Source organism: Epinephelus fuscoguttatus, linkage group LG2, assembly GCF_011397635.1.
Source record: "Epinephelus fuscoguttatus linkage group LG2, E.fuscoguttatus.final_Chr_v1".
NCBI lineage: Eukaryota > Metazoa > Chordata > Actinopteri > Perciformes > Serranidae > Epinephelus > Epinephelus fuscoguttatus.
In genome coordinates, this window is record NC_064753.1 from 49,085,404 (window position 1) to 49,109,167 (window position 23,764).

The 23,764-nt window shown below is 43.4% G+C and overlaps 2 protein-coding genes across 7 annotated transcripts in view; both read left to right on the forward strand.

Annotated features, from left to right (window-relative positions):
- The first annotated feature begins 1,601 nt into the window (after positions 1-1,601).
- Positions 1,602-8,779, forward strand: mtfmt (mitochondrial methionyl-tRNA formyltransferase). Its single transcript, XM_049599317.1, has 9 exons — positions 1,602-1,950; positions 3,974-4,171; positions 5,230-5,352; positions 5,437-5,539; positions 5,615-5,690; positions 5,771-5,862; positions 5,948-6,026; positions 7,246-7,319; positions 7,544-8,779. The coding sequence occupies exons 1-9, from the start codon at positions 1,739-1,741 to the stop codon at positions 7,724-7,726; spliced, it is 1,140 nt and encodes a 379-aa protein (XP_049455274.1). The 5' UTR covers positions 1,602-1,738; the 3' UTR covers positions 7,727-8,779.
- Positions 8,780-9,665: 886 nt separating this feature from the next.
- celf1 (cugbp, Elav-like family member 1) overlaps positions 9,666-23,764 on the forward strand; it is a 39,248-nt gene continuing 25,149 nt past the window's right edge. For 4 of the 6 annotated variants that reach the window (XM_049599297.1, XM_049599277.1, XM_049599306.1 and 1 more), the window contains exons 1-2: positions 9,666-9,845; positions 14,569-14,691. In XM_049599297.1, the coding sequence (XP_049455254.1) occupies positions 14,588-14,691 (104 nt within the window). In that variant the 5' untranslated portion in view covers positions 9,666-9,845; positions 14,569-14,587. The remainder of the gene's footprint in view (positions 9,846-14,568; positions 14,692-23,764) is intronic. The other 2 variants (XM_049599287.1, XM_049599307.1) reach the window with 2 other exon arrangements.

Here is a 23,764-nt window from a genome sequence, read left to right on the forward strand (position 1 = left end):
CCCCCAGTCAGAGAGGTCTGACACGAAAGCAATGGATGGAGCAGCAGCAAAATGCGTTTCAGCAACCTAATAAAATCTAAATTGGTTTAAGTGTACGCTACATTAAGAATATTTTCACCACTTTACCTCAATGTCAGACTGATCTCCAGCTGAGAACTGAAGCCGTTACATTGCTCTCTCTTCGCAGCCAGACTTCATTGAGAAAAACAGTGATTTAACATCACTGAACACAGGAGCTGCTGGTCTACTGCTGCCTCAATTAGTTAGTTATTGTGTGACTTTGGTGTTTTAAAGTGTCAGTTCAGACTCACCAAAGTCGCACAATAACACAGACTAACTAACTGATTGAGGCAGCAGTCGACCAGCAGCTCCTGTGGTCAGTGAGCCAAAATTATTGTTTTCGTCCATGGAGTCTGGCTTTGACCAGAGCATAGATGGGTAACTGAAGCTGTTAATGGCTCCCCTGTTGGAACAGGGTGTCTGACAGAAAGGTAAAGCAGGGGAAATATTCTAAATATAGCGTACACTTAAACTGGTGTCTAAAATATGTTTTGCTGCTAACCCTGTCCACAGCAGTACGTTCCTTAGCTTCTGTGTCGCTTCTCCAAACTGGGGGACTGACATCTTCTGTATGTAATATACTGAGTATTGATAAGTAGTATGGAAATGCACTGGTGCCACGCCAGAAACGTAAACTGATCAGATTAGGATGAGAGGCTGGATGAGAATAGATTTTGGGATACTAGAATAAATGTAGACAAGGTATACATTGGTACAAGATCAATAGAAGCAGGGGTCTACCACAGCAGACAGGACCCCAGGTGCAGGCTGTGCGAAGATGCTCCTGAGACAGTTCAGCACATAACAGCAGGGTGTAAGATGCAGGAAGAGCGCCATAACCAAGTGACTGGCATAGTGTACAGGAACATCTGCACTGAGTATGGGCTGGAAGTCCCAAGGTCACACCTCCTAAGGTGGATGAGAATGACCAAGCTAAGATCCTGTGGGACTTCCAGATCCAGACTGACAAACTGGTGATGGCTGACCAACCAGACATGGTGCTGATGGACAAACAACAGAAGAAGGCAGAGGTGATGGATGACAGCAACATCGGGAGGAAGGAACACGAGAAGCTTGAAAAATAGTGCTGAAAGAGGAGCTAGAAAAGATGCAGGGAGTGAAGGCAACAGTGGTGCCAGTGGTAATGGGAGCACTGGGAGCTGTGGCCCCCAAACTGGGAGAGTGGCTCCAGCAGATTCCAGGTACAACATCTGAGGTCTGTGTCCAGAAGAGTGCAGTCCTGGCAGCTACAATACTGAACCCTCAAACTCCCAGGACTGGTAGAGGACGTGAGCCTGAGGAAGACATGCCAAGCTTTTTAATTTTTTTTATATATTTTTTAATTTATATTTATCAATATATTTATTTGTAAATATGTAGAATATAAATTACTTTTATTGTATTTAATCATGCAGTATAACATAAACTAGATCCTGTTTTTTATGTCCTCCGGAACGCTAGGTGGCGCTGTGCAGCGTAGAGCTGGTATTACAATCCGCCTAAAACCGCATTGAAGAAGAAGACATAAGCCGGAAGCGGAAGTGTAGTGGAAAACATGGCGGCGCCCTGTGCGTACACATTCAGGGCGAGTCGTTTTCAGTCTATAAAACTGTTCTAACGTCCTCTCTGACTCTGTGGACACTTTATCTTGAGAGCTGAAGACACAGCTGGAGTCAGGATGTGGACGAAGACAGCCGGAGCGTCCCTGAGGATGATGAGTCACCTTCATCGCTGCTGTGTCCACACAGTGTGGAGGAGGACGGCTGACGGCAGACAGACTCAGCTGCGGCTCTGCAGGCTGCTCTCATCATCCGGACCCCCCTGGAGGGTCCTGTTCTTCGGCTCCGACCAGTTCGCTGTGGAGTCCCTCAAACTACTCTCATCCAGCAGGTGGGACACGAGTCCTCCTTCAAGGGTTAATATGATCAGAGACAGGTGACACTGCACATCACACTGAGAAAGTGAATCAGAATCAGAATCAGAAATACTTTATTGATCCCCGAGGGGAAATTATTTATGTTACAGGTGCTCCTTGCAAGAGAGGAAAGATACGTGAAAATATAAGAAATTTAAACAACAGTATTTACAAATATATAGTTAAATAAACAAGAATTATTAACAAACATCAACGTAAGTATGTATATATATATATATATATATATATGTGTGTGTGTAAGTTGAACAAGATTATTTATACAAACAGAATATATACAGTCAGGGTGAATGGGGTTATTGCACAAGTTACATTGGATTATTGCAGTGTGTGAAATAGTCTCAGGGCCACTCAGAGGAGTTGTACAGTTTGATGGCCACGGGCAGGAATGATTTCCTGTGGCACTCAGTGGTACATCTTGGTGGTATGAGTCTCCCACTGAAAGTACTCCTGTGCCTGACCAGCACATGGTGGAGTGGGTGTGAGACATTGTCCAAGATAGTTCGTAGCTTAGACAGCATCCTCCTCTCTGACACCACCATCAGAGAGTCACACTCCGTTCCCACAACGTCACTGGCCTTGCGGATCAGTTTGTTGAGTCTGTTGGCGTCCGCCACCCTCAGCCTGCTGCCCCAGCACACAGCAGCATAGAGGATAGCACTGGCCACCACAGACTCATAGAAGATCCTGAGCATAGTCCGGCAGATGTTGAAGGACCTCAGTCGCCTCAGAAAATAGAGACGGCTCTGGCCCTTCCTGTAGAGAGCGTTAGTGTTCTTAGCCCAGTCCAGTTTATAGTCAATGTGTACCCCCAGGTACTTATAGTCCTCTACAATGTCCACACTGACCCCCTGGATGGAAACAGGGATCACCGGTGTCTTGGTCCTCCTCAGATCCACAGCCAGTTCCTTTGTCTTTGCCACGTTGAGCTGCAGATGGTTCTGCTCACACCATGTGACAAAGTTATCCACAACAGCCCTGTACTCATCCTCATCACCCTTGGTGATACAGCCAACTATAGCAGAGTCATCAGAAAACTTCTCAAGATGGCAGGTCTCAGTGCGATAGCTGAAGCCCGTGGTGTAGAGGGTGAAGAGGAAGGGAGAGAGGACAGTCCCCTGCGGGGCCCCGGTATTGCTGACCACTCTGTCTGACACACAGCGTTGCAAGCGCAAATACTGTGGTCTGCCAGTCAAGTAGTCTACAATCCAGGACACCAGGGGGGCATCCACCTGCATTGCTGTCAGCTTGTCACCCAGTAGAGCTGGACGGATGGTGTTGAACGCACTGGAGAAGTCAAAAAACATGACCCTCACAGTGCTCGCCGGCTTATCCAAATGGGCGTAGACGCGGTTGAGCAGGTAGATGATGGCGTCCTCAAATCCAAGTCAGGGCTGATAGGCAAACTGGAGGGGGTCCAAAAGTGGCTTGACCATGGGCCGGAGCTGCTCCAAGATGAGTCTCTCCAGGGTCTTCATGATGTGGGAGGTCAATGCCACGGGTCTGTAGTCCTTGGAGCCACTGGGATGCGACGTCTTAGGCACAGGAACGAGGCAGGATGTCTTCCACAGCAAGGGGACCCTCTGGAGACTCAGGCTCATGTTGAAGACATGCTGAAGTACTCCACATAGCTGGGGGGCACAGGCTTTGAGCACCCTGGGGCTGACGCCATCAGGGCCTGCAGCCTTATTTGAGTGGAGTCTCATCATCATCATGGCCCACGTTAAACACTAACATACATATTTTCATAACAAACATTGGGCCTCGTGCAGCAACATGCTCTGAAATATCATCTCATATTTCCTCCTAATTTTGTGTTTAGAGAAAAACATAAGAGAAGTCAACCATTTTTGGGTGAACTGTCCCTTTAAGTGCGGTCACAAAAAGGCTTAAACTGACGACAGGTGTATTTGTTGGAGCTCTTCATCTTGCAACTCATGAAGAGAGTGTGTGACACTAACCTTAATGTTGTGTGTGTAGGAGCTCCAGTGGGGGGGTGGTGGAGTCCCTGGAAGTTGTGACTTTGTCTGGTGACGTCCCAGTGAAGAAGTTCGCTCAGCATAACCACATCCCACTCCACAGCTGGCCCCCCGACACTGCTGAGGGACAGTTTGATGTCGGGGTGGTGGTGTCCTTTGGCTGTTTACTGCCCGAGCGTCTGATCAACAAGTTCCCACAGTGAGTATTTATGTCTCTCAGGGTGCTTTCACACCTGCCCTGCAGTCACATGACACATTGTTTGGGTTAAACATGAGCATGTTACAGTCCTGGAGGATTATTAATGTGCACCTCCTCCTGTACTGCCTTAATATGCACATTCAGCACATCCAATGCATCAAAACATTGTTTTCTAGTTGGAGCCGCGTTTGCCTCGTTTTCAAACTGTATGCTTTGACTAAAATGAACAATGACAGCAATATAGTCCACGATGAGCAGCGCTAAAATCAACCTGCGTAGTTGTCCCTCCATTGTGACATTAGAAAGTGTCACATTTATCTTGCAAGTGTACTCTTCTTCAACGTTTGCTTTACTTCCTGGATTTTTCCCACATGGAAATTCTGACCTATCAAGAGCAGCTTTCTCACACAAGGCATTTGATCTGGTCCTCTTGTAAATGCTGCCGTGAGAACACCAACCAACTCTAGGCAATTATACAACTTTGGAACAACATGAGTCCCTGATTCAGACCAAAGGAGACGACTCTAGGGCTGACAGCAGCCTAGAATATGACGACACATTACTCACTGAGGTTTCAACTGCCTGATCATCTGACTGCTGTTCGAGGTCAACAGATTTATCAGTTTGGCTAATTAATTGGCACCTCTAGCACGTTTTAAAAACTATCGTTATTGGCAGGACTTGGCTTTGATAGTGACTGATGGCTGTGCAGCCTTCACCAGTTCTGTGGGGGGACACATCACTGAGCAGAGCTGCAGAGGGGAGGGTGGTGTCTACATACGTTTGGCCATATTTTGTGTTTATAAAATAGCTAATTAAACTTCAGGACTACATAAAACAAAGCTGCTCAACTTTTGGTTTAATGAATGATTTGTTTAACCTGAAATTTGATCACATTATGATCCTTCTCAAAACACACAGCAGGGTGGTGTTAGCCCGAAGCCTCGGCCATCACACACAGTCCTCAGACACAGAGTCAAATCTAAACAGAGAGTATGAAATTATAAAGTGTATCTAAACTCAGTGTGTGTGTCTGTGCACTCGCTCTTTCCCTGCAGCGGGATTCTGAATGTCCACCCCAGCCTGCTGCCTCGGTGGCGAGGTCCAGCACCCATCTTCCACACCATCCTGCACGGCGACACAGTGACAGGGGTCACCATCATCCAGATCCGCCCTCACAGGTAATCACAGAGGAAACATCTCAGTGTTCTTCCTGTTTCATCCTCACAAACAAACAACCAGATTAAAATGTCCTCACACCGCAGGTTTGACGTTGGCCCCATCCTCCACCAGGAGCTCCATCAGGTCCCTGAAAACTGCACAGCTGATGTTCTCGGCGCCGTCCTGGCCACTAAAGGAGCACATCTGGTGAGCTGTTGGAACATTACCTGGTTACCTCTCACTGACAACATGCTGACGTAGTGTTTGTACTCTGGTTTGCAGCTGATTGACACTCTGAGGACGCTGCCCGACAGAGTGGCTCATAGAAGAGAGCAAACACAGACTGGTGCAACATTTGGTACGTCTGAGCCACACAGACACAGTCATGATGAGTCTCAGAAGAATTCTTCAAACTTACACATTCATTTCCTCCAATAGCCCCAAAGTTCAAGAGCTCCCTGAGCTGGGTGGTGTGGGAGGAGCAGACCTGTGACCAAATAGATCGTCTGTATCGTGCCATCGGATCACGGGTAACCACTGATCTGGACTGTTTAACTGAGCCACTGATTAGTGTTGAATATTTGACTGTAACGATCCGTCTCTCTGCCTCATCAGATCCCTCTGAAAACTTTATTTATGGGCAGGACGATAAAACTCCTGGATTTTGTAGGACGATGTCACATTTCATTATTAGGTAAGTTTGTCAAAATCAGATTTAATGGACCATGAATACATTTACAGAACATGTAGACTTTTTAAGTTAAGATAAGAATAATTACTGGATTATCCAGTTAATGTGTTTGTTAATGTAGAAATGATTCTGGTTTCAGGAGGTGTAATAAGCCTCAGTCCTGTTTGTTATAATCTTGAATATGTTTCACTGGGTTGCTCTGATAGGAGCTGAGATATTTTGACGTGTTAACACCAGATCCATGTTTCTGATTACTGTCTGCAGTGTGTGCAGGTGTGTTACCTTGAGATTAGTGTGTGCATATTTGCTGTTGGCCAGTCGCCAGAGGAAAATGTTGGCATTGTTTGTTTCTGCAAACGAGGCTATGGATACGTTATATTTGCATGTTTGGTACATATTATATCTGTTAGAGCTGTTTCTTGCAAGCCCTTCTAGTTTCCTATTATTTTTTAGTCACCTTAATGCACCACCTGACCTGGCATCTCAGAAACCTTTTAGATAAAGGTAAAGGCCTATGCAGAAAGCCTAAGGCGGAGAGAGCACACCTCTCTGCCCTTCCACGTGTCTATGTGGAAAGCCTAAGGCGGAGAGAGATGGTAATGGGCTTCCCTCTGAATCTGAGCGGAGCTTGGCTTTGAGCCCGGCGCAGCACCTCCACACAGTCTTGATAGAAATGTAACTTAGCCATAGTTTTGCGCAGGTTGCTGCTGGGGTTCTTTGGTGTGAGACCCGGATGTGGCCGATCCATGACGATGTCCTTTTGGATTTGAAGCACCTCAGACAGTAATCTAGACACGGACTCACTTGAACTCTGTGCCGAGGAGGCGGTTGCTGTGGTGTTAGACAGTCTGTTGTACTTGTGTCTCTGAAGATTAGTTGCAATTACTGTGTAAAAACTGCAGCTTTGTAGGGAGCATTTTGGCAATTAATGACCTCGTTTATAGATCAGCGCTGTTTTAAAAGCTCAGCAGGAGTTCAGCAAAAGACGTCTTACTCCATTATTCACTCTCAAACTCCCCTCTTTTGTGCCTAAACCTAACCACACATTAACTACAGCATATGGTATACAGTGTCTGCTACATAATAACATGCAAATGTAACATATCCGTGGTTTATAAAAATGTACAGTGCCAACATTTATCCTGGCGCTTCTGTTGCCTGTGCTGATCCAGTGACGTGCTGTGAGTCTGAGCTGTCACATGTCACTTGTGTGTTTTTTCAGATGAAAGAAGGAAACCAGTCCCTGGCTCAGTGAGCTATCAGAGGGAGTCCAATACTCTGGCTGTCTGTTGTAAGGTCAGTTACACTCTGATCTATTTTGATTAGGAGTGAAAATGAAAAAGCAGTATTCATACTAAAAGGTTTGATCAGTGGTCTCTGTAAAGGCAGATCAGAAGAGCCAATCAGATGACCCAAAACATGAGAGACAGTTTCTATAAAGTGTCTTCTCCTTTAGATTTGTGTCGTTCTGACAAGTTTGTGGCTCAAACGTTTGTGTTAATCTGTGCTTCCTGTTCCAGGACGGCTGGGTGGGATTCAAGGCCGTGCTTCTGAAGAAAAGACTTACAGCAGCCGACTTCTATAACGGCTACCTGCATCAGACGGTGCAGAACAACACACCTTATCAGAGAGGTGAAGACCTGTTTGTCAGCAGGAAACAAGGAACTGAACCTCAGCCGATGAGAAAGAACTCAACATCCTGATACAACAATCATCCTCCTCCTTTATGTGAACGCTGCGTACGTGACATCTACTAATTACATTTACAGTAGTTCATGTGTTACTCTGTCTGTTTTAAGACATCAGTATGTACAGTACATTTACTGTATCCATGTATTTATAATTCTGCCACTGTACTGTTCATTTATTTGCAATAAATGAATGTGCTAATGACTGAAATGAACTTTTTTTAAAAATTCAAACTAAGTCAGTGAACAGTGGTTAATACACCTGCTGCAGAGCAGCGTGTTAAAGGGACAGTTTGGATCTTGTGATGTGGGGTTGTATGAGATACTTATCTGTAGTCAGTGTATTACCTACAGTTTGGAGAAGCAGCAGGAGTGCCGACACAGAGGCTAAGCAATGTACTGCTGTGAACAGGGGCAGCAGCAAAATGTATTCTAGCCATTCATTCATTTTCCATTTCATCGTGGTCACACCGGGCGTAATTAAAACAGTCCACACCAGTGAATTACATGTCAAGTCAGTGTAAACATGCCATAAGATGTGTGTGGCGTGATGGACACTACATGAATGATGGGAAATATGCAAATAAAGTGAGCAGGGTGATTTCGCATCATGCGCTTTTTCGCAAGAGTTGAAAAATCTGAACTTCACTGACCAATTTGCTCCGTGACAGCACTGATATCCTCTGGGGACGTATGACGATGATCATTTAGCAATTCAGGAATGTCACGTGTGTATGAAGACAGTCAACACAAAATATTTTAGCGTTCAAACTTGCGCGCGTAACGCGACATGAAAGTTACAAATGCAGTTAAACTACTCAATTACATGTAGTTTAGCACTCCTCAATGCTTCCTTATTTATTGCATTTAGATATATTTGGGTCTTTTTTTCTCCCTCAAATTCAATAACTAATATATTGTTTTAACTGTAATGTTGTTTATAAGGTCATTATTGATCCTTTTTTGATTTCCAATAAAGTTCAATGTTTCAACTGTACTTTATGTTTACGTCAAAACATTACATGAAAGTATTGTATTTAATTTTGTATTTATTCATGCACAGAGAAATAAAACATAATGCACATTTAGACTTTTTTTATACTTTATTCAACAATACAATGTACAATACTACAAAAGCTGAAAATTGAATAAATATAATATCAATACATAGATATTTATAATTCTTATAATAAATAAAGTAAGAATGGACATTACATTAGAAAACAAAACAAATGACAACAACAACAAAAAACAGTTCATTTCACATGAGGGGGTTTCATCAAATATTTTTTTTATAATATTCTAAAAACCTGTTACTATTCATGCACATTAAAGTTTTGTTTTTTTAAATAAACTTTATTGAACAATTAAAAATTACAACAAGAAAGCAAATGGGCATGAAACCGAGTATAACAAAAAATGATGTCAGCCAAAATAAAGGGAAAAAAAACAGACAAAAAAATACAGCAGTGTGAGCAGTCCGTTTGCATGTTTAGATTTCATACATTTTATTTAAAAAGTTAGGAATGAGAACAAACATTACTCTCAAATTTAGATCTCATTGTATAGAATTCACTGGAAGGATATATTCTATTAATTAATTTCAAAATGAATTTCTTTTGCTTCGGTTAACATTGGATAATTTAACATTTAAGTTTTTAATTTCAGCACATTCAGAGTTAGTTATTAGGAAGTGAATGTGATGGGGCTCCTCTCAGTGGACCGTACCACGTTACACTTTAACCCAGGGACCTGTCACGTGCGCTTTTACTACCGTGTCACAGAACATTAAACATTAAATATCGCATTTAAATAAAAGTTTTTCCATTAGAAAATAAAATTATACACACAGTCAATAAAAACTGTCTTGAGGCACACAGCAGACATGATGTAATGTGTGAATGGCCCCTTCCCTCCACCCCCACCCCCCCCGCTCACAGTGGTAACGGTTCAGTCTGCCATTTTACACAGTGACTGCTAGCTGAAGCTCCAAAGTGACAGACCACAACTCACCGTGAACGAGTCAGCCTGCCTGCTAAAGTACAGCATGAGTGACGTCATGTTGTGATCAAACATCCTGCCCAACATTTTGTTTTTAAGCACAAGTCAAATTAACAGTGGCGTAGAAACGCTGGTAAGTTGAAGTTCTCTGTTGTAGCTAGCTAACGTTACCATAACATGACACGGTGCTGTGTGTAGCTGCTCACTGGTTTAGCTAACACTGCTGTGTGTGTGTGTCAGGGTGTGTGTCATGTACAGTCTGCTTTAACGGGCCAACAGCAGCTTGGTGATGTGACTTAACATGTTGACAGTAATGTCTTTATGACATGACGTCACGGCAGAGTTGCTGTGTGTTGCACCAGTTAGCTATGGCGTGTGTTTCAGGTGCCGTTAACCTGCATCAGTGCGCAGCTCTGCTATGCTTTTGTACAAGGTGTGTAGTTAACGCAATATGTATCCGTAAAGGGAATATGCACGTGATGTCACAGGACGCGGAAGTCGCCACTGTCGCTCCTCCCACAGATATTAGGGCCTGTCATCATCACTCACATGAAGCAACCCTGCTAAAATTACACAAACAGGCTGTGTGAAAACATGCGTGCAGACTTTAAAGTGCAGCAAAGAGGTGTGTGTGTGTGTGTGTGTGTGTGTCTCATGTTAAAGGAGCGCTTCGCCCCCAGATGGATCAGTTGTATATTAATCACTCACTGCGTGTTGTGTTGAATTCATGAAGAAGACATTGTTTTTCTCGCCTCCATGGTGAATGGAGAATCACAGAAGACCCGTAATATATTGAGGTCACTGGGGACCATACATGACTTCAATCAACTACAACGGGTCGCGCGCCGGTGACGTCATAGGTGATAGAAACATGGGATTTTGACTGGCGGCAGAGCCTCTTCACACACATATAGGCTGACCAAACGTCCTCTTTTGCCCGGACATGTCCACTTTTCACGTCCTGTCCAGGGCGTCCGGGGGGTGTTTATAAATTGATGATAATGTCGATAATGTCCAGTTTTCCTTGTGTGTGTGTGTGTGTGTGTGTGTGTGTGTGTGTGTGTGTGTGTGTTAGGGTCCGGCACAGGCAGCATATTTCTGCCCAAACCCGACAGTCATTCTTAATGTTATTCTGTTTTGTTATGTCCGAAACCGAACCAAGCCCGACATTATTTAATAACTAAAGCACTGAGTTTGTGTCACACAGCTGTTATGGTTACAGGCTATTTAACAGGCCGGGCGTGCGCCTGGAGGGAGATCTCCATGTTTGAGACGGGAGCGGGCAGCAGGAGGTCCGACGCTTCATGCGAGGGGAGAGGGAGAAATATAACAAAATAAGATAAAATAGGAAAACCTGTCTCCCTCTTTTATTTAATTTTCAGCGTTTAATCAAGGCGGAGGCGGGCGGCGGGAGGTCCGAGGCTTCCAGCGAGGGGAGAGGTAGAAACAAACAGCCAATGTGTGTGTGTTGTGTTCAGGTGTTGACATGTAAATAACAGTGCCCGAGCAATAAACAGGACAGACAATGGCATTTTATTTATTTTTACACTACATTTTCACTGAAAGCTGACCGAATCTGACCCGAGCCAGAATACAATTTATACATTTTTGACCAAACCCGAACGACCTGTCGGGTATGCCTATCGTTGGGACTCGTCGGGCTCGGATCAGGTAGCCACACTCTAGTGTGTGTATGTATCTATAGGGGCCTATCTGAATTTCTGTCTTTGAGAGATATTATTTTGTAATATAACTGAATTTTCTATCCATACATATAAACTTTAAATATATTAAAACTATAAGGCATCTTTGAGTAAACTGCGAGTATCATTTAAGTAGGCTATCTCGTGGCCGGCCGAGTGTCCTCTTTTTTGGAAATCAAAATATGGTCACCCTACACACATAAAGTGTAAATAAAAACAAATCAGTTGAGTCGTTCCCCTTCGGATGAAATGGCCAGTCAGGCTACATGCTACAGAGAGAGTTTAAGAGGTCCTGATCGCCTTCGGTACGACGAGAAAGTGAAAATGATAGGAGGTGTGTGCCCTTTTCAGCTGCCAGCCTCTGTGTGGATGAATGACCCTGTCAATTCATTCATTCAGTTCATGTCCTGTCGATTAACATTCATTAGAATTAACTTCTTGGCTTTGAATATCTCGTGTTATTGTTGAGATCAACTGACTTTAGCTAACTAGCTAACGTTATCCAACTAACCTGTGATGAAGTGCCTGCCACAGACGTAACGTTCGGTGTAGTGACTGGCTGGATCCCACAGCTTTCCATCTTTACCCTGCCGTTTGATGGCTGTGAGCCACAGATTTCTTCTTTCCCCGTTCTTCACTCTCTCTGGGAGCAAAGAAAATCGCAATTCTGGTTTTTTTTTTATTTTTTATTGTTTGCTATGCAGTGAAAAACGCATCAACTTTTCGGCATGATGAACTCCTAGCCGCGGCTAGTGTCTCTCCCGGGTCGAGCTCAAAACTTTCACGCAAAAGGGGGCATGGCCATTGTTACAGCAGTGAGTGACGTTGCATTGAAGTCATCTATATCTAGCAACAGCAAAACATCAGTTTCCAAGCTGTCACACCACTTGTACAATATAGGCTAATCGAAGTATTATTTATCCAGCCTTAGCCGGGTTCGGACGACACGATATCAGCCTGATTATAGCCCATCGCAGCCGTCGACCAGCGTCCACTCGGATTGGGAATGACAATGAGTGTTGTACGTGATAATCCATCATTTTAGTTGTGTCAAAACGAAAAAGGAGTACTTCGCACATCTGTTTTCAAACAGGTGCGGGAGTCTTTTTTACAAGTTTTATCCCATGTATTGTGTCATCGTAGATGACAACCAACACCTCATGACGTCCAGACAGAAAGCCTTGCATGTTTGATTTTCTTTTTGTCCTCCACGACTTCTCCCGTCACATCTGTAACTTTGACCAGTAGGAACACAGAGCGATCTGCTGCCGTGGAAACTGTAGGACAACAGCATAAGTCATTGGGGACCGTGTCTAACAAACTAAATCAAAACACCCGTTTACAAACTCTCACACAACTCACACGGCATAATCCAAGTGTCATTTATCCAGTCTTATGCCCAGTACTTCCCAAACCATGGTTGGAAAGAGGGATACATGATAATATCGGTATGTCATCAATATCGGCTGATAATGGCTTTAAAATGATCAGAGTCGTCCAACATGGTTTTTCTTATTTTGCACAGGTAATGAATATTACATACATTGAGAAGTGCTGTATTTCTTCTGCATGGCAAATATCTGTTCTCTAAACATTGGATTGTGTTGTTAATGTTTTAACTTGCATCTTGAGTTCCTTTTTTGAATGACGGATACCAACTGCCTCCGCCTGCTGCTGTTGACAGTTATCTCCTCTTACGCAGGCGCAGAGCACGTGGCCAGTTGGTCAATGGCTACAGGCTTTACTGAATGTTCAAGGGCAATTTTTTGACTGAGACACAGGCAACATGAGGCGATGCAACAGTCAGCTTTTGTTGCCACTAGTTCTTCAGTGTTGGTCTGGTGTGTCTGGGCCTTTCGATCCCAGTCCACTGTGACTGTAAACTGATTCCACTGTCACATCTTTTCCTGTAGGAGGGAAGTGTACATCTTTATGGTGTTAGCACAGATCTGTCCTCTTGTAAATTTGAGAAAGAATAAGCTTTGTGACAGAAGTTTTTGAAAGGGCTGTGTGAAAACGGTCATGGGAGCACAGAAGGAAGAGTGTTGATGGGGCTCTATAATAAGCGTCTGCATGTAATTCAGGTTTATGTGCTGTTTGATTGCTTTAAAGTGAACTGAAAAAACAATAATATCTGTGTCAGTCATGCAGGAAGAAGTGTAAAAGTTTTAATGTCGAGCCATTTGTTGGAATTTGAGTTATTAGTTATTTGTCAAGACTTCAAAGTTGTGAAATCGACTGAGCGTGTTCACTCTGCTCAGCTCCACCACTTGCTCCGTCTTGCCCAATTGTGCTTATGTAAATAAATATTGCAAACACAGTCAATCAGTTGCATGTTTCTTTTTTTTATTTTCAAGAAGATTTGTTTGAGCATTTTTCACCTTTATGAGACAATAGAGGCACATGTTGCAAACTATCAGATTTTGTCCTCTTCTCTCACACAGGCTGTGGCTCAGAGAGGTTAGAGGTCTGTAGGGTTAGAGGTCTGTAGGGTGAGCAGGGAGAAGCAGGCTGTGTGCACTACTCAGCATGCTTTAATTTCTGTCCCTATGGGCATAGCTGCTCTCCAACTGTTACCCTCTGCCACCACTATAACTGTATTTCCCCTCCTGTGTGACAGTTTCGTCTCATTAAATAGTCAAATCTTGATCTGAAGATTCTGCACACGATCAGCTTGTAATTAAACGCTTTGCTTTTCTGATACGGGCCCATTGCTGCATGTGTAAAAGTCATTGATACCTGGCTTTGTGACGGCAGTAATCTCCCTGACAGGAGCCATAGATGGGAGGGTTGTGTTAAATGATCAGTGGGTTCAGCTCCAGAGAAAGCAGCTCCCTCCTGCTGTGTGACTGTGTCTGTGTTCTTCATTTTAACATGTATTTACATGGGTTTTTGGGTTGGACTGCAACAGCGGGGCAAAGCTTGGTGAATGCCTCCACTTCGTGTTTCAAATTAAAAGCCCTCTAATGTTTCATACACGGTCCAGCCATAGGTTTTGTCTTGTTCTCCATCAACCACCCGTCTGTGTCTCTAACTCAGGTTACTGATTCATGTGTTCAGTGTCACACTGTGTGAATATTTGTCGTGTATTTATCTGTAATTGTCTTTGTGTGTCTGCTGTGTTGTGTGTCCTGTGTCTTTGTGTGTCACCAGTAGTAGTGAGAGGCCCTGGATGGATAGCCTGGACCCTGAAACCCTCTATGTGTCTCCAGAGCAGACTGGACAGCCCACACTCCCCCTCCCCACATCGGATGTCCCCAACTTGGCACTAGGGGGGTAAGAAGCCTTCAGTCTACCCTGTTCTCCCACAGCACTTTGGGGGACAACAGGGGCTCGTAGAAAATCTGTCATCACCCAGTGTCCTCTGTCCACACCATGCAGCCATGTCAGTCAGTCTGTACATAGAAAACTATAAACAAAAACATAAGAGCCACAGTTCAGTGGGCTTAACCACAAAAACCCCTCTGGAGCCATGGAAATGTATGACCCTCCTTCCACAATAACCATATATTTGTGCATGTGCAATGAAGCAGAATATGGATGCATGATAACCACCTGTCTCATCACACAAAACCAACAAATACACACATCACACTCGCTCTCAGCAGGCATAACCAGTAACTTATGAAACAGTGGCAGCAGCGGCTAGAAAAATATCAGTAACCTGGAACAGCTGTCGTTTTTAGATTTTAAAAACTCACCCTCTGATGACTAAAAACGTTAAAAGTCAAAGACGAAATACTAAAGTTGAAAAAAGCTTTGCTGTGCATACAGGAGCACAGAATTTAATGTTTTTTAACAGGAAAATCTTAAATGAGACATTTAGGATAAAGTGATCTTGATGAAAAATCGCAGAAACGCACATGATATGTTCAAGGTGCGTTTGAAACATGATTATCTGCCAATAATTTATCTTTATATAGTTTCTGGCTGTGATAAATGGTGTATGTTTGGTGTTTGGTTTAAAAAAAAACCAAACCTTTAAAACTGCCGGTGGGTTTTAGGGTTCAGAGGGCAGTTAAAAGCCTCATCTCCACCAAACCCTTTCAGTCCAGTCCCTTTGGAACCAGCAGTAAGCCTTCAGACATGGTACCTAGACCCTCGGTGTGTTCAGACAGTCCTCTTAAATGTGGGCGGGGTTGTTGTCACTCACTGCTCCGTCCAGCACTCGCTGTATTTCCTCATCAGCGGTGACACAGATGGAAGTCTGCACCTGGTTTATCGTCCACAGAACGAGGCTGCACGCCCACATTTTCACAACAAAATACAACAGGCTGCAGTGAGAGTCTCTCTCCATGGGATATTTAAAAATAGCAGCTTTGTGCATTTAGTCCTTCTCAGGCAAGCTCAGGGGTTTAGTGTTGCTGTAGCCCACAGGAAGTGAGGGTTAGAATATATGCAGTTCACATAATCTGGTCGAAATTAATGTATTTTAAACACTTGAAGATCCACTCATTACTAAAGTGTCTGTCATCCAAGAGAGGCAATAAAAACTAATGGCAGCGCTCGACAATGCAAGCGTTTCACTCGCATTTGCGACTAACAATAGGTGTGTGCGAACTGTAAAAGATATTTAGGGGCACATGTGCGCATAAAAAAATTAGCCGAAGCAGCCTTTATTTTTAAAAAAAATAAAAAAATATGATAATCCAACCACAAATGTTGGAGGAACTCCAGCCGCCTTCCCTCTTCCCCATGTGACACGGTTATGGGTGGTTTTCCAAGCCACTGTTGACACAATGAATATAAGTCCCACTGTCAGCACCGTGGAAATAAGTCAAAGTGTGGAGGAGACGGACCGGGTTAAGTGGCGGACCTCCGGGGAAGCCTGCTCCGTTCTCCCTGCAGTTAGGGATCATTCTCCACGGCCAGGCTGTCGGCTGGGTGGAAATAAGTCCTGCAGAGTTTCAGAGAACCTGGAGAATGTTTTCGGATAGTAATAACATTATATAAGATAATCATATTGCAAAGATAATATATATAAGATAATAACATTAAAGACAAAATTAAATTGCAATACTTTTTCAAAACTTGATGATTTTACCTTTCTGTACATTTTGTATACAAATTCATTAAATAATTTTGCTTGTAAATGTCTATTTGCATCACGTTTATTACAGAAAACACATTATTTGATCAATTTACATCGTGCCCCTAAAGTTCTTTGTGCGCTCCTTACTTTTTCAACTTAGGAAAAAAGTTAGCGTCAAGCCCTGAATGGAAAGGTCAAAGTTGTCACAGTGAAATTTAAGGTGTGCTGATGGATTCACGTCATCAACTCATGCATTAAGTAACATTACAAGTTAACGTTCCACCTTAAAAGTTGCCGGCAGTCGGCCCAGTGAATGAAGTCATTTTTTCTCAGACTCCAGCTGCTGTGAGAGGCAGCAAAACATCCTTTCATTTTATAGTTACAGTCTACTAATAAAACTCTCCACAGTATGAACAGTGGTTACATGAGCCTCAAAACCAGACTCAACTCAGCCCTGAGCAGAGTGACCGCCCTCTTCTGACCAATCAGACTGCAGTGTTCACAGCTCCACCTTTTAGTACCAGATCTGTGTGCTAGGTACCCCAACAGAGGGGGGACCAAACATGGGGACGGGAAGGAACGCTTCTGTTGGGACCATCCACAACTTTTGTGGATGGTACAAAAGAGCGGAAACAGAAACATACAGGACTGCCTGGTGGAAACGGGGCAAAAATGAATACAAAATACAACTATTTAAAGTTGTACGCCCTCCCCTTCGCCCAAAAAAGTCCCCTGTTTTGCACCACATCCTGCCCCGTCATAAATAATGAACAGTCCCTAATACCCTGAGATGTTGATAGATGTAAAGCTTTCCATAAAAGAGATTTGGTTCGACGCTTTTAGAAAGACGCTCTTGTTATTTCACTGACTTGTTTGTGGTCTTAGGAAAATTGCATCCTGAGATAATTGAGTGCTGTCATGTTGCAAAATAAATATGCACTAGTTTGTGTAACTTTATTTTTGCGCTGTATTAACTCCACTGTTTTGTTCCATACATCCCTGGAGTTCACCTCGTTCCATTGGTGTGTGTGTGTGTGTGTTTGTGTGTGCACAGTGGGCTGCACACAAAGACCAAAGCCAGTGTCATTTGACATCGGCTGCGCTCTGTTTTTACACACACAAATCACACACAAACCAGTGCAGCCTGCAGGACAACAGGGTAAACACAGACCCCCTCAGGCCGGAACCTAATTGTTAGCCGCTGGTGTGGCTAGTCCGGGGATTAGCTACTGGCTGGGGAGCACTATTCACTCCCTCTTTCATTCCCTCTGCCCACTGGGCCTTATCACCATCAATCTGACACCCTGTTTATCTGACGCTGCAGCTAGATCTGCTGGCCTAGGAGAAATGTTCACAAAGGCCGTGGATCATCAGCACTTTGATTGTGGGAGCCCAAATGGCCATTACTTTCTCTGGCCCCAGTGATCCCAGCAGCCCTCCATGATCTCCATGCAGTTGTCAGTCCCAGTCCCAGAGCCTGGAAAGCCGACCTGAAGGCCTGTCACTTTGTGTCTGTCATTTGTGCTCTCCTTCCATCTCAAACCAAGGCGACTCCTCGGCCAAGTTCTGTTTGTCGTGTTCATGTTCCAGTGGACGGGTTCTCCATGTGGATTGGTTTGTCGCCGCACATTGTTTTTCTCTGCCTTTCGTGCGCTGTCGGCTGCCTCAGTTTAACCTTCAGCAGGACTTACCAACAAGTGTTCGATCTGGAGTTTACCACCACCCTCTGATCGCTGCGTCAGTTTAGCTTCGTTGTTGTGTTGTGTTCAAAGAAGAAGGAAAGAAACGAACACATTTTGCCGTCATGGCGTCTTTTAAGTTGGATTTTCTCCCTGAGATGATGGTGGACCATTGCTCTTTGAACTCTAGTCCTGTGTAAGTAACTTCACTTTTGAAGTTTTTTTTTGTTTTTTTTTTGTTTTGTTTTTTTTAAGGTTGTCGTGTGTCTCTGGAAACCAGCTTGGACAGATCGGTCATTTTTAAAGTCTTTATTGTGATTTTGTATTTAATTAGTAATAATCAGGAGCAGCTGTGTTGTAGAGTGTAGCGGTGTAAATCACAAGTGTCATCATGATGCAATATTACATCAGTTCTTTGCACAAGACAATATTTGCCGATATTACAAAGTCTGCCACGATACAATTTCGATTTGATGCAATTCAGGGGCCTGTGATCAATATGAGGTGATATTAAATACACAATTAACACAGTCTGTTACAGAAGAAGCTAACACCCCTTTCATTTTTGTTTTTGGCTATAACAACACATCATCAGTGTAAATTATTGTAAACTGACTCCAATAACACACATTACACAGCACATAGAATAAGTTAACCTTCAGGGTTTTCTGTCAGAGACCTTTCTGGAAGAAATGTTTTTATTTTAACCCAAACCATGAACTGTTTCCTGTAACTTCAGGGTTATCTGGCTCGAAGCCTTGAAGGCAAACGTCTCCCACCAGCCATAAACATAGATTAACAGTAACGTCATTTAACTTCTCCGAAAAAACTGTCAAGCTACACAGATGAAACATTTGTTTTTTGCTAGTCACCCATTGTTAGCCTAAGCACCTTTACATTGCATGAATTAGCTTAGCGGCTAGCGTCTGCTCGTAGCTTAAAAAGTTCCATGTATTATGTATATTTTTTGTTACTCACCATTGGTTTAAATCACAGCTTCTCTCTATAGAACAGCAGAGTAGAATTTCATGTTTTTTCAGCCCAACATTACTGAAACAGCAGCTAATGTTGCTACAAGAAGTTAGCGGAATGAGATGCCCGACAAGGCAGGTAACTTTACGTCATGTTTCATCTCGTAACAGCGTTGTTTATGTACAGCATGCATAAACAGTTTGTCTGTTGACCCGTATTTTCTCCAAAATCTGAAATATTTCCACACTGCTGATTTATTCCTGAATAAACATCGTCTTTCTCCTGGCTGCTCGACATTATCTATCTGCTGCTGTCTGATGGTGACACAGCATATCAAAATAACGGCGAATACTAAATATGATGATATAGATCGATGTTTTCTCTTTGCATTGATGATGTTGGATCGTTGATCGTTGAATCAATATAAAGATCCAGATAGATAGATGGTAACACCCCTAGTGGAGTGTCAGGGTGGCACCCTTCAACACGCCTTCCTTTAAGGTTTGTTTTTGTGTTTTGACTGATTCAGATGATAATCACTTTGAGTCCTTATGGAAGTCTGCCTCTGATTCTTTGCATATTATCTTTGCATGAAACAGTGACTCAGAGTTCTGCGCTCAGTAAACTGCTCTAACAAACTAAAATGAACAATCCCAGTTCAGTCATCATGACCACATCATCAGTGTTCTTATTTCCCAAAATAGTCTTTGAGCATATTTCCCTTGAAAGTTATGTCATTGAATTGGTGTATATGGACATGTTTGATGTTGTTGCGGTGTTCCTACAATCATGGAAAACCTGGAAGAGCCATGAAATGTCACAGTCACCTTTTCCAGTCCTGGAAGGTCAGGTGTTTTTGTAACGATACATTCATGCAGTTGATGCCTGCAACATGTTCCCAAAGAAGTTGGGACAGGGGCATGTTTACCACGGTGTGACATCACCTTTTGTTTTAACAGCACTCAGTTAGTGTTTGGGGACTGAGGACACTAGTTGTTGAAGTTTTGAAAGTGAAATTCATTGCTTGATCTACATCTTAATTTGTTCAACAGTCCTAGGTCTCTGTTGTCATATTTTGCGCTTCATAGTGTGCCATACATTTTCAGTGAGGGACAGGTCTGGACTGCAGGCAGGCCAAGTACGTTAGCGGTGGACTTGCAGCTGGGGAAAGGCTGTAACGGAGAATAGCGGCACTTTCTAGCTGAAAAAAATCACTAATAAAAGCTTCTAAACACGACTGAACATGTTCCAGAGAAATGACCACAATAGCCCCTTTTCCACCAACATTTCCTGGAACTTTTATTTCCAGGAATTTATTTACCTGGGTAAAAAATTCCTGGTATTCTGTGGTTTACTTTTCCACCACACCTCAAAGTTCTGGAAAATTTATTCAAATCAGGCTGATGACGTCGATGATTCGGTGTGTGTCCTGTATTTAGCTCCGCCAGCTTGGCTGGTTACACGCAGGTGTAGAGAGTTGGGGCTGTTTGTCTCAGCCAGCAGCTCAGTCTAAAAGTATTTTACGATAAGTGTCAAACTAAGTTAGTCTACATACAGACAGCTGTCCTTTGAGCTTATTAGTAACAATTCGCTGAACTAGCGTGCTGTCCTTGTGTAAGACATAACGTTAGTGTCGGTGGATGAGAGACTGTGGACGCAGCATATTGAATATCGCTGTCTACATGTTGACATGTTCATGCTGATGAACACATGTATTGATAAAGTATTGGCTTCTTACTCGCTAAGGGTTAATGTCACTCACAGTAACGAGTGTAGCTGCCGTCAACTCGAGTCATTTTCGAGTTATCTATCGTTTCCACCGGGACCGTTCAGCTGTTCAACGGATACGGTGTCGTGTAGGCACGTGTGTATGTGTGTGGAGGAGTTCAGCGCCAGCACAAAAGAACCAGTACCTTTAGCGCTTATCAATACTACGGCCTTTCATCATTTAGCCCCAGGGCTAATTTAGTACCAGGTTTCGGTACCCATCCTTAATCAAAACACAAATTAAGTGAAGCTTGTGGAAATGAAAAAAAAAGTTTGCAGCGGCTGCCCGTGCCAGGAAGTGCGGAACGCTGCAAGTGTGTGTTCCACCAATCAGCGTTCTTCAGCACACAGCCTCACCTCTCAAGAATTCCAGGGAATCTGAAAAGTCCAGCCCCCTTACTTGGTACTTTTTTCACGGAAAGTTTGGAGTTGAGGGAAAGTTTTTTTCCCCGGGTAATTTCTGTGGAAACGCGCCAAGGTTTTTCAAAATCCCGGGTAAATGATAAAAGTTCCTGCGGTGGAAAAGGGGCTATTGGCAACCAAGATTACATGTTTCCCTGGTGTTAGCATCATGTTTCCCTGATGTTAGCATCATGAAACATGATGCTAACTACATGTAGAAGCGTAGACCATGTAACGTAAGTACTTGCAGTATAAATCTGGCACACTATGACATCATACTGTAGCCAGAACAGAGAAATGCTGTAAACAGATTATTCAGAGTGTTCTGCAGTCTGAGGTCTGTGCTCACAGGGATTACATCTACATATGTTTACATCAGTATTTAAAAAATTTGGCCATGTTTAACATGAACATCCATCATTGTAACACTATGTAAGACATAAAATACAGAAACGTATAATAGGTGCCCTTTATACAGTCTTATTGCAGATCAGATATTGACATCAGTAGTCAATGAGCTAGACTGTAAAATTGCAGTTACGCAAAATGTTATGCTCCCAGTGGTTATTTGTGACAGGCTTAGTTAATGTTCATTTCAGTGGATGTGTAACAGTGTCAAGGCCTGAACTCTGCATGTTTTGTTGGATGGATGTTCTTTAGGTGATACGCTAAGTTAGGTGTTTCCTCTAGTGGTTGGCACGTAGTTTAATTCTGCTTCATGTCAGTCTTGAAAGATGCATTTATCAGTCAGCAGCCCCTTTTAAACTGCCCATTAAAGGTGGAAATGTCGTGTCATTATTCCTGCTTGCTGTCTGTATAAAAGGCACAATCGTGGAACGGGGGGACAGAGTTGTCTCACCTTTAAGGAGGTAGCGGAGGTAGTGCTGGTGCCGAATCAATGCAGGAACAGATGGGTGTGATGTTTTGCTGACATGTTATGTGTGTGACCCTCTGCCAGGAGATTTAAAATGCAGTAAGCAGCTAACTCAAAGAAGAAGAACAGCAAATTGTGGAGACGACTAGGTCCGGGAGCTCCTGACCCTCTGAGCATAGGAGGAAATCACATAACAGGGACTGTAAATGATTGTTTGTATCATGTTATGTCATGGTTGTTTAGAATACACTGCCTGCCACGTTATGCTCTTTGTCACACGAGAGGCTGAAGCTGTTGTGCCACACGTCACGCCTCGTTCACTCACCAAAGGCCGATATCCGATCTTAAATCCCAAACTGAGGCAGCATTATGCCGGTTTTGTGCAGTTCTGTGTAAAATAGCGAAGGCAGCGTAATGAAGGGTCTTCGTTGTAGCTCCATCGTGTGTTTCCCACAGAATAAAATGATAGTTGTGGTGGTAGGTGGTAAGGCTGGAGGGGCATAAACCTTCTGTTGCTGCCATTACACAAGTTAGATGTGACACTGCCACTGGCAGAGGGACGCATAGTGTGTGGTTTACATGGAAACGCAGCCAGTTTCATTTGAAGTAGGTTGGAATAACGATAGATGTGGATGGATCCGTTGTAGGTGTGTTTGTCAATCCAGTCTGATGCCCTCCACTAAAATGACAGTGCTGTTGTTGAAGAAATAGAACGTTCTGTTGTTATATGAATTAATGAACGGTTGGAGCTTGGCACTCTGTTGCAGCATCTGTGCCCAGAGTACACTCGGCCACTCCGAATGTGGAGCTCTGAATAACCAAACTGTACGTTTCCACAGTGCTCTGAATTTACCAGTGGTCCAGTTTGTGCCAGACTGTGCTCTATTTAGGAATGCACCCAATTGTGTTAGTAAGCGAGAGTGCAAGAGCGAGGCATGCAGCTCCACAAAGAGAAAATCACTATGTGGCGGTCAGGTTTGATATTGTGGCAGGCTGCCAGAAATAGCTGTTACTGTTTTGGATCAGTCACACTGTTCTCATCAACTGTTCGTCCACCAGCAGCTGTTTCCAGTGAAAAAACTCACTGTACACCACCTGGCCTGCACCAGACAGCAGTGAACACAGTTAAAAACTGACTAGTGAACATAGACCTTCTTTACACCTCGCTTTAAAAAGCATTTTGGGTCATCGGATTGGACTTCCACTTTTGTAAAATGAGTAGGGCTGCCCCACAACAAAGAATTCTCCCAGTGGACCAGCAGTCGTCATCAGGGACCATCAGTGGACTAGTCTCCTGCATGTTTCTGATATGAATGTAATGATTAAATGATATATTTTGGTGGTTTGAGTTGAAGGTGTGAGAAAGAATAGTATCAGTAACATTGTTAACACTGTGCTACATTACAGAGAAATACAAACCGTACTAATGAACCTTCATTAATATAGGCCTATATTTTATCTCCAAGTGCACGTCACACACTGAGCGAGCCGCCTGTTAATGACGCTGTGGGCTAATGGGCATGTAGCTACTTCCATGTTTCAGATGATACGTCATGTTTGTAGTCGACCAATGAAGATGAGTTTACATATCACCTTGGGTTCGTCCTTCACCTTCTCAAAATG